At 42.4% G+C, this 12775-nt stretch overlaps 1 protein-coding gene across 1 annotated transcript in view; it reads right to left on the bottom strand.

Moving 5' to 3' along the window:
- The window catches only part of CASR (calcium sensing receptor), a 41566-nt gene that overhangs the window by 26874 nt on the left and 1917 nt on the right, over positions 1-12775 (bottom strand). Inside the window, exons 2-3 of the mRNA XM_013958015.2 lie at positions 4819-5125; positions 352-1233 (exon numbers count right to left, since the gene is read on the bottom strand). Coding sequence (XP_013813469.1) covers positions 352-1233; positions 4819-5125 — 1189 coding nt within the window. The remainder of the gene's footprint in view (positions 1-351; positions 1234-4818; positions 5126-12775) is intronic.

Below are 12775 nucleotides of genomic sequence, written 5' to 3'. Positions count from 1 at the left end.
TCCAGGCCTTCTTGTTTATGTAAGGGCTCAATATATGATCAAGTTACCATGCGTCAGCCAGGCTGCGGTCATTGTCTGTGTGTGCACTTTTGGCCTGTAGCAAATACAAGGAAATTTAACTTAGTTTAAACCCCTTTCACCGTAGGCAAACCTAACACAAATCACCTTACATTCACTGCAGGGTGGGAGCATGCACCTAACTCTCATGCAGCTAAGTCACAGGAGCCTGACCATGTTTCTGAGACCCAAGATTACCAAAGGCACCCCTTCCCCAGGAGAGCTCCTGGAGAGCTTGCCTTTTCTCTATAGCTATATTGCACAGACACACCATAATACTAATGAAAGACTCACCTGCCATGCCTCGACCTTCTTAATATCTGCACATGATGCATTAGTAAAGAGTCCTTTCCCAGGGGTACAGGTATATATATCCTGCAAAGCATGGGCAATAGAATATACTGCCAAGTACACATTATAGGATATCCGCAAGTGCGTGTAGTCCATGTATGGTGTCTCCACACTGGTGATATTCTCATCCCCTGTGCATGGAGGACGGAAGGCAGTTGTACCATTTCCAGCTCCCAGGCTTTCTTCATGGCCCTTGTGGAAGGAAGCTGAGGCTGGGGAATTTTTGGACCCATCGGGGAGATAGCAGTTAAATGTCTCCTCCCAAAACTCCTTGGCAAAGCCATTGTTGGTAGACTTCTTGGGATGCACCTTCTGCAGAAACTCACGAAAGCCTGGGATCTGTCCTGCCTTCAGTGCAAACCCAATGGTGCTGCCGATGACACGGAAGAATTCTGGCATGGCTATCAGGGATGAACTGGCCCAAGCCTCGCTTGCTAGCCAGATCTTGCCAGTGATGTTTCGCCTGACTATCTCTTTGATGAGGGGTTCCAAGTCTGGGCCACTGGAGAAGACAACAATCACTCTCGCAGTGGAGTTCTGGATGACCTCCACCACCTGCTGGATCTCCTCTTCATCTGAGTATTGGGAGATGAGCTCACTGAAATCAATGCAGATGTCTCTCTCCTCCGCCTCCTCACGAAACTTTTCAATCCCTGGCCGGCCGTAGTCATCATCAGCTGCAATCGTTCCTACCCAGTTCCAGCGAAAGTATTCAATGATGTCTGCCATTGCAGTGGCCTGATGCTCGTCATTGGGGATTGTGCGGAGGAAGGACTTGAACTGGTTCTTATTGCTCAAAAGACGACTGGATGAGGCATAGCTGACCTGTGAGAGCACAGGGAAAAAGCAACACAGACCATGAAGTGGACTGACTGGGAATAAATTGTCTGCATCTATCTAGCATCGCTGTCAACCTGTGTAACCTCAGATATGGTGAAGGGAGAGCTGGGCACCACACTCTGTCAGCAACATACTCTTAGCCTTTGATTGCACATGATCCACTCTGAGAGTCTGTATGTTCTTGTAGCTGTAAATATCTTACAGAGGCGCACATACTCGAGCAGCTGTTCAGACCTGAGAGGCTGGAGCAAGCACGTGTACATCTGTTCAGTCAAGGATCTGAGGAAGAGACACAGACACTAGCTTGGAGGAATGGCAAAGAGGTGTGCCACAGGTTGCCTGTGCACACACGTCTCCGTGCTTCCTGTCAAATCCAGAAACAAGGACATATCTTCCAGATAAATTAAGATCGTGCACATAATTCAGGAAAAATGCAAACTTCTCTCCTGAACTGGACATGAGACAGCAGCCTTGTATTGTCCTCCCAGGCCTACTGTGGAGAGCATTATCTCTCCTTGCCTGTCATCTCCCTCCCCGTCCTTAAACAGGCTCCATCAGGAACCATATGCAATACCCCTGCAGGCCGCAGTAAGAGAAATGTGATCTACATCAGAGGCCTTGATCGTGGGGAGTGTTAAGGTAATAATGGTCAATATCACCTTAGCACTATTTCCTGATTCCTGACCAGAATCAGCAAAGAAGTCAGCAGGCACTCCACACGCCATGAACCACTGTCTTGCAGTTAAAATGGGATTTAGCTACCAAGAAATATTTTATTTTTCCTAATCAGAACAAGTGCCATATGTTCTCAGGATATAGTTTGGATTTTCCAGAAGTAGGAAGAAAACAGTAAAATCCAAAACGGAATAGTTGAGTTCTGAAGAAGTTTTAAAACTCAGGTATCTTTGCATTTTGAGATTGGTATCTGAAGTCCTTAGGACTCCCTCTCACTTTGAAAAGATCTCTAAACAGTTCATTTTGCACAGAGTGGAAATCTACACAAAACCTTCTCTCCTCCTTAATCTCTGCCATTTAATGCTTAAGACTTGAGCTCTTCTGCTAGAAGGATGAAAAAAAGGAGCTCTCCTAATGCAGTTCCAAGCATCACAGGAGCAAGTCCCTCCTTTCACAGAGCTACACCCTTCCCTGGACAGGCTCCTGGGCCTGTGCTGCTCTCATCTCCTACCACCTACACTACTGCACATCCTATAAGGGACCTGACATCTGAATTTCCTTTTTGTGTATCTTAGGTGTACAAGAGCCAGGCCTGGATGCACCAAGGGAGTGTCACTTTAGTGCAGGTTACAGTGGCTTCCCCATTTCGATCTTAGCAGTGCCCATTCCTTTTGGAGCTTCAGAAGCTGTCCTAGCATACTTTTTAAAGGTGCAAAAGCCTATTTTTAATGATTTCCCTCCTTCTTAACTACTTGGAATTTTATAGGATACACTGAGATAACATATTGAGAAATAAAAATAGAACAGAAGTCATAACATTTTCAGTTTCTATGTCAACGGAATGAGTAATGAGCCTTACATTAATTATAAAATATATCTCCAACTTATACTGAAATGTAGGGTCTATTAAGCATGGATTTTTGCTAATGGCCTTGCTATAAATGGCAGAGATAATGCATATTCTAATGCTGCCCGACAACTCCCATTTTAAAAGCCTGCTCTCAGCTGTCAAACTTTAACCATCTGGCTAAAAATTTGTTCCACGTTGAGAACTGAACCTCCCGACACCTATCTGTTTCTGTAACCGCTAGATAAGAATACTTCCTTGTAACATAAACACCATTCCCTCCTCAAAGGAAAATTCTGAGAGCTGCAACGATCTATTCTTCTCAGTTCAACTCACCAACCTTTCTGAGCAGCCCCTGTTCACCTGGCAGTGTGATGTGCAAATTAACAGTATGCCTTAAAATGCCATCACAGTGCTTATTACATTCCCACCTTCCAATGCTACTATGGGCAATGCTTAGATAGCATATATTGGTCATAGCTCAAACCATTCTTCGCTTGCACTGAGACTGAATGTCCACCTCTTCAGATTTCTTATATGAGCAAGGGAGTCAGACTGCATTAAATAGGTGAGAAATATTATTGCCTATCAGGCAAGAATCATTCCCTCTTCATTTGTGGTACAGATGGGAACTGGAGCTCTGATTGAAATAAAGACATATACTCTCAGGATAGACTGAGAGTACAGTGTGACAGAATATTGTCACAAGGCCTCTTATAAGCTTTGGCAACTGTGTTGATTTTAGAAGAGGAATTGGAAATATTAGACTATACAAGACAATGTGTAAGTGGATAAGGCCAAGCATTGCTTTTCAAAAGTTCTCTTCAATAAGGAAATCTCAAGACAAGAGCAATAACATTAAGCTATAAAGTGCCAGCCTCATACTCAGGTTAGGGTCTCGGCAGAGCAACAAGTCTATCAAATAAAAGGATGGGACTGTGGATGTCTGCACCAGCCCCAGTGGAGTCAGCAGGCAGCAAGAAGGATGCTGAGACACAGCAGCTGGCACAAATGCCCTGCCACACAAATGACACAAGGACAAGGAGGGGCATATCCAAATTCTCTCATAAATGTTGTTTTGGAGGCCCTAGGGCAAAAGAAAGGCAGGTCAGCTGTGAAGCACCTGATCAGCAGAAGCAATAACTTCATAGATCACCTACTTGAATAAAGCAAGATACTGAGGGATGTAAGAGTTGTTGGCAACAATTGAGCTCTGCCGTTCTGAGCTCTGTGGGAGGGAGACATGACTAGACAGTGACCACAGTGAAGGCACATCAGGACTAACCTGTCATGGCTGACAATGGCCAATGACTTATCTAAATTACCAGCATTCCTAAACAAAACTGCTTTAGAGACTACCTTCCCCCTAGACTACGTTATTGTTGGCTGAATGTTGTTACTTGTCTGCCTGGTAACCTTTGTGTTTGGGGATCACAAATTTCTAGCAAGACAGATATTTATACCATAAGAACCACCCCTACCCCCACACCCACACATATACACACAATTTTTATTGTTTCTCTCCTTGAGAGTCTATTTTAAGTGGCAAAGACTGAACAAGCCGTAGAGGCTGAACTCCCCTGGAGCCCTTCTGGTGTGCAGGCAGGACACATTGGCAGAGCATGGGATAGAGAACTTGGCACAGCCACTGCATTTGCCAAATGCAAATCTGGAGAATGTGAGACTTAAGTCTTGTATTTCTCACCAGCAAGTATTCGGTTTGATTTGACTCACTAAGTCTAGAGGGAAATAAACTGCATTTTGTCACATAAACTGTCATCCTGCTTTAAAAAATAGTGCTCCACATCGCTGTGTTGCCTCTGAGTCCATTAGTACAGTTAGGACCTCTGCATTTCTAAACTTCCTTTGGTTTGAAACAGAGAAGGATCGTGTAAGGCAGCAGCCCAGCTCCCTATCACAGTTTTGAAAACATACTTAAAGATCCCCTCCAAACAGCAATATCCCCCCCTGTACTGAATGCCTGGCTAGTGCTGCAGAGCAGAGAGGCAAGCCACTTTGTAAGCTAAACAAGACAAGCGAATGCATACCTGAGGTATGTAGAAGAGTCCCAGCAGATTGGCCACAGCAGTAGAGATCCCGGAGCCGGTTGCACCCACGACTGCAATAGTGGAAGGGATATGTTCGGAGCAGTTGCAGAATTCGTCCAGGTTCAAGGAGTCTATCTTGTTCTGGGCTACAAAACTCAGGGTCGCCTCTAGGGCTTTAGAGACTGTATTGCAAGTGTCAAATATCCTGTATCCCAAGGTCATGTTGGGAAGGAGAGTTGGGCTACTGTTTATTTCTTCTATGGCAAAGATCATAGCCTGTAGCCAGCGGAAGCCTCGGAAATTATACCTGGGAGTGAGAAAAAAATAATAAAGAGTGAGAAGGCATCAAACAGAGGAGAGGGGACCAGGACCAAGACAAAGAGAGAATGAAAGATTCCAGATACAAAAGGCAAAGGCAACTTATATTGCTTAGCTTAGTCTTGTATCCTAGTGAATTCAGAAAGGTTTCCTTTTTCTTCAGCGGTTACAGAAGAGACATGCATATGCTGCAAGGTTTTGTTCTAGTTTTCAACTCTTCAGGTTTGGGAGCTCAGATCAGTGGTTGTGGGGATGAGATGAATTTTTCTAAGTCCCCTAAAGTCTGGGAAAGTTGAGAGAGATCACACCTGGAGCGGTGGTTTTGGCCTGTCCCTTCTAGTCAGGACATTAAACCTGGATCTTGTGATTCCTGAGCAAGGGCTTTAACACAAAACTATCCCTACCAGATTTTCTTCTGTGCTCCTCTGACACATTTCTGAATGCAGATGGCAGTGTCTGCTAAGCCCTGTGCTCAGTAGGAAGCTGTCAGGGACTTAGGTTCAAGGATACTCGGTGTGTAAATTGCTAGAGGCGTTAGGCAGGCAGTGTGAGCTGAGACACTCAGCACTGGCTGCCTCTGGATACGCAGGTGCCTGCTAGCCCCATTCAGGAAAATTCAGGCATCTGTAACACTGGGCGTCACATCACACATCTCGCACTGGAAAAGAGGGCACAGTCAACCTGGTTTTACCCCAGAATAGATAAATACTGTAAATTTAAATCCTAGCATAACTTGTTAACTTGTTAATTTGGTACTTCAGTGTTTTCATCAGAGAATAACTTTTCTCTTTATTATAGTGCTGTCATCCATTTGTTTTAGACACGAGCTCAGAAGCTGTGGCTGGAGCTAACCCAGGGTTAGGGAGCAGTGTCAGGAATGGGCTGCAGGACCTGGGAGTCTGTGTTTAGAGCATCACATGCTCTAAATGAACTGTTGATCAAAGTTGTTGAGGTGATCAAAGAAGTTGATGTGGGGGTGAGTGACTATTAATCCAAGGGAGAAAGAAGCTTTTTTTATGGAAAGCAGCAGAAAGTAGCTTTGCCATGTGCCATTCCTAAGTTTTACACTGTGTTTTCTCCTGTAAAGCTGCAAAAGCAACCAGCTGTGTGCCTGTGAAGCTGCCATGTTTTGGGATAATTCAGCTGGGATAGCAGAATCTTTCATGAACTGATACCTGCCCTTCCTTACGATGCATTACCTGTCAGGGGAGCAGTGAGTTTGCAGAGTTTTGAGTTGAGCCATGGCTGAAAATGGGAAGGTGCCAAAGCTGTTATGCTTGAGATTCATTTGAAAAACTGATGGGACCCTGAACTGTGGAATAGCCTTGGGAAACAGCTAATCCAAGAATGGATTCGTTATAAAATGGTAAATTTCAGGTTTCAGATGAGTGCCATTTTGAAATGTTTTGAGATATACTTCAGTTACCAAGGTGAAGGTTTCTTAAGTAAGCTATATCCAATCATGAACTTTCAATCTCTGAGATATATGACCCAAACATTTTTTAATTACTGGATAAAATGAACTGCTTCCAAAATTGATATTAGCTACATCTGACTTATTCAACATTGAATGAACTTAACCACATTACTTCCATTCTAGGAATTTTATCTGGTTTATCAGGGATCAGAAGTTCTAAAGGTATCACACCTAAGATTTACCTTTAAGTGTTAAAAGTGTCATTTATTCAACTTCACTTCACCTCTTCCAGAGATCTTTGGCCAACTTTCAAAAGAGGTTCTGCTCTGAGGTTGCGCCTCAAAGAACAGACAACATGGTTTCATACAAAGCTCTTCAGCAGCTTTAAGTCATAAGTTTGAGGCCAATAAAAATCCTTATTTATAATTTATGACCAAATGGACAGCTAGTTTTTTTTAAGGTCACTCTCTAGAACATGGACATCTTCTAGAACATGAGATTGTGCATTACATTTAGAAGTAACTTGGTCATTAATTTTTTTTTTTGCTCTAGTTCCAAACCATTGAGGAGTGAGATGCAATGGAAGAGCTCTGAAATAAAAATGCAAGTCTCAGAGGGAATGAGGCAGTGAACGTTCTGTAAAGAAAAAAAATGTACTGGGCCAACCAAGCTGCCTCACGTGGTCAGTAATGCACTCCAGGAATATCAGAAGGGCAACAAGGAAGGGTTTTATGATACTTCTTTTTAAAAAGCTAAATGTATTCACAGATATTTTCAATTAAAATGAAAACAGAATTTGAAGCAAGGAACTATGTTCAGGCTCCCAGTGTAAAGGAAAAAAACATTAACAGATTTTATATATTTCAAGGGGAGATTGCTGAAAAGCTGGGAAGTTCAAACGTACCATGTGAAAAACCTCATACATTTCAGTCTGTGTAAACAAAAAATAAGCCAGCTCACATTAAATTACACATGTGGAGTATGACACAGAAGTTAGATTGTGTTTTATGGCTGTTTGACAGCAAATTAATTTAGATTTTAAAAATGCAGCATGATTTCAGGTGGTATCTTCAGAATCAGTGAAACTGGACTATTTTCCCCTTGCCTTCAAAGAATGTGTTTGCCATTTAATTCAGCAGATGCAGGGTAAGGCCCATGATACATAACTGCTTTTATTTTCCTTTATGACATATGTTATTGATGAACTTTTATTTACAGCATTTGGCCTACCTACTGAAGTTTGGATTGGTTTTATTTTGGAAGGGAAAGGAGGGCAGGAGGTGTTGTCTGGGAGCTAGACTCCAAAATGTCTTTGAAATGCTTTTGATAATTTACCTCCAGCCAAACTAGTATGGACAGGGGATGTGCAGTTCTCCTCAGTTGCACCTCTGCTGGTATCAGCACCAGCAGTTCACCAGAAGATGATCAGACGGGTTAGACACAAACACACCTGGCTCTGTCTTCTCTAATACTGTGACCCCTGACAGAACTTCAAACAAGGTCTCATTTTGATAACACTGATATAGCATTATATCTGATACCAATACCAGTGCTAACACTGATATAGTCAGAGAAGAGAGCTCTGCTAAACTGGTTTAACTGAAGCAAGATTAACAATTCCTTCAAACCCTGTAAGTGGGACTTGTGTGGTTACAACTCCAGCAAAGGGCTACAGATAGATTTCTCTTGGCTTGGTGCTTGAAACTGGCAGCATGCTGCACAGATCCAGGTGACCTTGTGCTGCTGCTGTAACTGATGTGACTGGTCACTGTAATGTTCTATCAGCCATGCAGAAATTTCACCGGGAATTTCCATGAAGAAACAGCAACATCCAAAGGATTTAGTAACAAAAGAAAACTTTTCATTAGACTTCCAGTGTCCAGTGTCTTTAAATAGTCACTGAAAATAGGTGAAGAAAAGGAGCTTCCAAAACTTATTTTCTGACAGATTATTTTTACAGCTCCATTGGCATGGTCTTGTATTTTAACATTTCTAAGATGTGGTGCTATGAAAAGTGGCTTGTAAGCTCTAAATGAGAGTTTAATGTAAATAATTCAGTGCCCAAAGGTGTAGGTAGGAATTTCAATTCACGCTCATTCTTTAACTGTTTCCCCTCTCTCATGTCCATTCTCCCACCTGTCCCTCAGGCCTGGAGCATGCAATCCATTTCACTTGAGCTTCTTTCTAGTCCCAGGCAGGAGCAAAAACAGGCAAAGAGAAATCAGAAATTACTCTTCCACAAATTCTCATCTGAATTGTTCCATCCCCAGGGGATGGATTATCTTTGCAGCCCAGTTTGTCAGCTAGTAAACTCACAAGATCTCACTGATTCAAAGAGGGTTTTTTCCATTTGGTCTAAATGTGTCCTTCCAGGGATGTTCAGGAAGGCTAAAATGTCTCAATTAATGGGGCAAAGTAAGGGTAAATAAATTAAGGAACATAAAGTCACTTATATGGTTTGAGCTCCCCGGAGCTCCACGACCTGTGAAAGCCCGCACTAGCAATGAGGCTGCCCTTCTGGTGCCTGAACACAGCCACACACAGGCTGTGTGGCCCATGAGGTTATGAAATCTGAAAAGTGTGTGTGTTTGGGAACGTGTTTCACCCCAGCCCCTTTTCCTTTCCCTGTGAGGCCAACACCTCCAGCTTCCCTCCCCACATCACCACCACACAGCTGGAACTTTGGCCAGACTGGCACTTACAGCACAGGCTGGGTTAGGAAACAGCTGCTCCTGACCCTGCTCAGGCTGTTCTCTAAGTTTCCCCATCTGTAAGATGCAGCCAAAGCCATCAGCTGTATGAGGGACTGTCAGAAAGACTCAAGGGCTGCAGAGCCTACTTACTCTGCAAGAAACCCTGAAGAGAAACCTGAAATCCTGAAATATTGTTTGTTTGTTTATTTGGTTTGCTTTGAACAGCTCATACTATCTGGATCCAGCAGGGATATGGGGATCTGTTCGTCTCTATAAAGGAGCAACTCACAGCTTCATGTTGCATATTGACCTTCATTTATCAAAACTTGCAAGCCACCAAACTAAAACTAATAGAATATGATGGAAAAGAAGGACAAAGTAATGTAAAAGTTCTAAACACAGCTTTCACTTACCCTCCTGTAGCTGATACGTACTTTAACTCAAAAATGGTGACAAAGGCTGCATGCATCTCAGATCACACCAGTACTCCTTTCTCCAGTGGCTGTATTTACATACTAATTTCTCTGTCCTCTCTAAATTTCCAGTACATTAATAATGTATAATTGCTACTAGCACTTACTAGCACTGCTATTACTAAGACATGCAAAGGTGAGAACTTTAGTCAATTGTAGGATTCCCCCAGTCAGAAGGGTACAGTGAGTTGCTTACCATTCTCAAAAGTTAGGGCTATAGGTAAGGGGAGCTGTGTAGACCACCCCCCCCCCAAAAAAAAAAAAAAGACTCAGAAAGAGGAAAAGGAAATAATTTGGTTTTAGAAGGGAAGTTCTAAACAGCACAATACTCATTTGGTTCTCTAGCTGGATTAGCAAATATATCCACAAGACAGAGTGTTTAGGAGTAGAATTAAAATTCCTTCACCTCTCAGATAGACACACTGACTCAGTGAGCTAAAATGTCCTGGAGCTATGCTCTGTGAAACTGTGCATTATGATGTGAGAATGATGTTTTACCACATAATTTGAAAGCTCTGTGCCACAATGTGGAACCTTGACTGGACTGCTAATCAGAATTCAGGGAATATGCGTAAACAATTGTGACACAGTGACACCATATTGGCAACACTGTATCTCAACACACTAGGTATATATTCTCATTGCAAACATTACTCATTAGAGGAAGCCATGGGTACTGCCCATCTGTGCTATAATACTAACAATACTACTAACAATACTACTACTACTACTAGTAATGATATAATGAATCTACCTGAAATTGAAAAAGGACAGAGAAATTAAGTTATGAATAAGCTTCTGTGGGTGCTGGCAGAGAACAGGGGTCATGGATAGTGTGTGCTGTGCTCAGTCTCTGTCTCCATTGTATACATCAGATATGTGACAGCAAATGTTATTGGGAAAATTGCTGTCACAGCACCTGAGGAATACAAAGACAGAAGATGTGTTTATATCAAACACAGGATACTTGGTTGCTTAAGTAATAAACTATGTAAATATTTCTAAAATACAGGAAACAAAATTCCTGTCACTTTCCATATTCCTATCTTACATTTGAGGTGGCAAAATCAGGAGCAAATTTTCACTTTGGACTCTACAATTCAGTGCTTAAAGTGTGAAGACACATTTCCAGTAGAACCAGCACAAAAAGAACTGTGAAGAAATTGTTACTGTTCTTTTTTCCTTTCACTGCTGAGTATACAGTTTTCCAAATAAGCCTGTGTGAGGTACGCACAGTAGATTTAGGTCAGTATACATGCTGAACTGGGGAGAAAGATGCAGTACCACAAGAATATAAAGAGTGTGCAAACTGAAAGAGCGGAGGGACAACTGTCCTACCCATTTTGAGAAGCCCTGTTTAAAAGTATAGGGATGAAACTGAAAACAGCTAAATGTCTAGAAAATGTTCAAACAGCACAGACTGAGTTGAACAGAAAGGGAAGCCACATTTCTTATATTGTTTGACATTGAGGTGCAGAAGAGACAGGGGCAACCCATCCCTAGAGCTTCAGTGGGACCCATAGGTCTTTGCTTGGGCTCAAAGCCAGGAGCCTGTCATACTGTCTGATGACGTGTTACTATTGCTGCCTAATGGTGGAGAGGACGAGGAAAGAGAGAGGGTGCCCACATACTCCTAAACAGACCTGGATCTAATTTTTCTGTGTGATATGAGACACCTCTTTAATACAGAGTTTAAAAACTGTACACAGCTGTCTAAAAAGGGGGCAGATATACAACTGATTAGCCACAGCTTTAGAAAGATATAGCAGCACTGGAGAAGGCTCAAAGAAAGGCAACAAGGTATAGAACAGATTTTGCCCCAGGAACAAGCAAGCACATTAGGACTCATCAAGCAGGAGAAAGGAATAACTGAGGGGGATACAGCAGAGACTGGTCACATCTCAAGCAGCAAGGGCAATGTGAACAGTGAAGGCTTGTTTGCTTTCTTAGGAGCAAGGAGGGCTCCAAGTGAAGTTAGTCACAGAGGGTTCAAAGCAAACAAGGTGCGTGTGACTAAGCTGGGGAACTGTGTTCTGCTGAAAGTTGTGGATGCTAAAAGCTTACAAGAGTTCAACAACGGATCGGATTAATTCATAGAAGAGAAATCCATTGCAGGATAATTAAATACTAAAGATGTCACCCCTCATTTAGCAATCCCTGAGCTGCAAATTGGTATACACTAGCAGCTTTTGTGAAAGTATTGCCACATGCTTTCCCTGCAGTACTGTTAGCCAGGCATTTGCTTTTGACCTCTGTTGGAGACAGGATATTAAGCTAGAGGACCTTTGGTTTGACCAGGTACAGCCATTCTTATGTTCCTTTAGTGGATTTCTCATCTTACAAAAGTTTTTGACACTACAAGATTGGGAAGACTCTACTTTGGAAAGAAACTGAAACCTATCAATTTTTTGCAGAAAATATGATTAGACCCATTCCAGGCTAGCCAACTGCCCAGAAATGAGGAAACTCAATTATGATATGAAAGACACTAGCTAAAGTCTTAGCTCATGACTTGGTGAACATATTGGGCTCTTAGAGTCAGCATGCACAACCCTGCTCCAGCCTACTGCAAAATCAGAGAATTCAAAACTAAAAGGGACCACCATTTTTGTCTAATGAGACCTCTGTGTAAGTCAGGCAACAGGACTTATCTGAATTAAGTCCTGCTTGAAATAGAGAATCCCTGTGAGGAGAAATATCTGCTCTCAATTTAAAACGTTCCAATAACAAGGAATTCACCGCAGCCCATAAACTGTCCCATAGATTAATTGTCTTCATTATTAAAATCTGATGACCAGATTCAAGAAGTCTTTCTAACCCAACCTCTTCTGAATTGAACCTTTCCTGGAAATTGGCATTTTCTGGTGAAGACACGTGCAAAGAAACTGCTTCCAGCTACCTCTGGTCAAATCATCCCCTTGTTTCTGTTATAATTACGACTAACTCTGGAGCTAAATTTCTGCATTTCATTAAATATTCTCTCTATATTTGCACTGTGCTATCAACTCATGATTTATCCAGTTCTTTGAAGGAGTCAGGCAAAGTGGCCTAAGTGC

Source organism: Apteryx mantelli, chromosome 1, assembly GCF_036417845.1.
Source record: "Apteryx mantelli isolate bAptMan1 chromosome 1, bAptMan1.hap1, whole genome shotgun sequence".
Lineage (NCBI taxonomy): Eukaryota > Metazoa > Chordata > Aves > Apterygiformes > Apterygidae > Apteryx > Apteryx mantelli.
The sequence above is the reverse complement of the archived record's forward strand: the minus strand, read 5'-3'. Positions and strand labels throughout refer to the sequence as shown.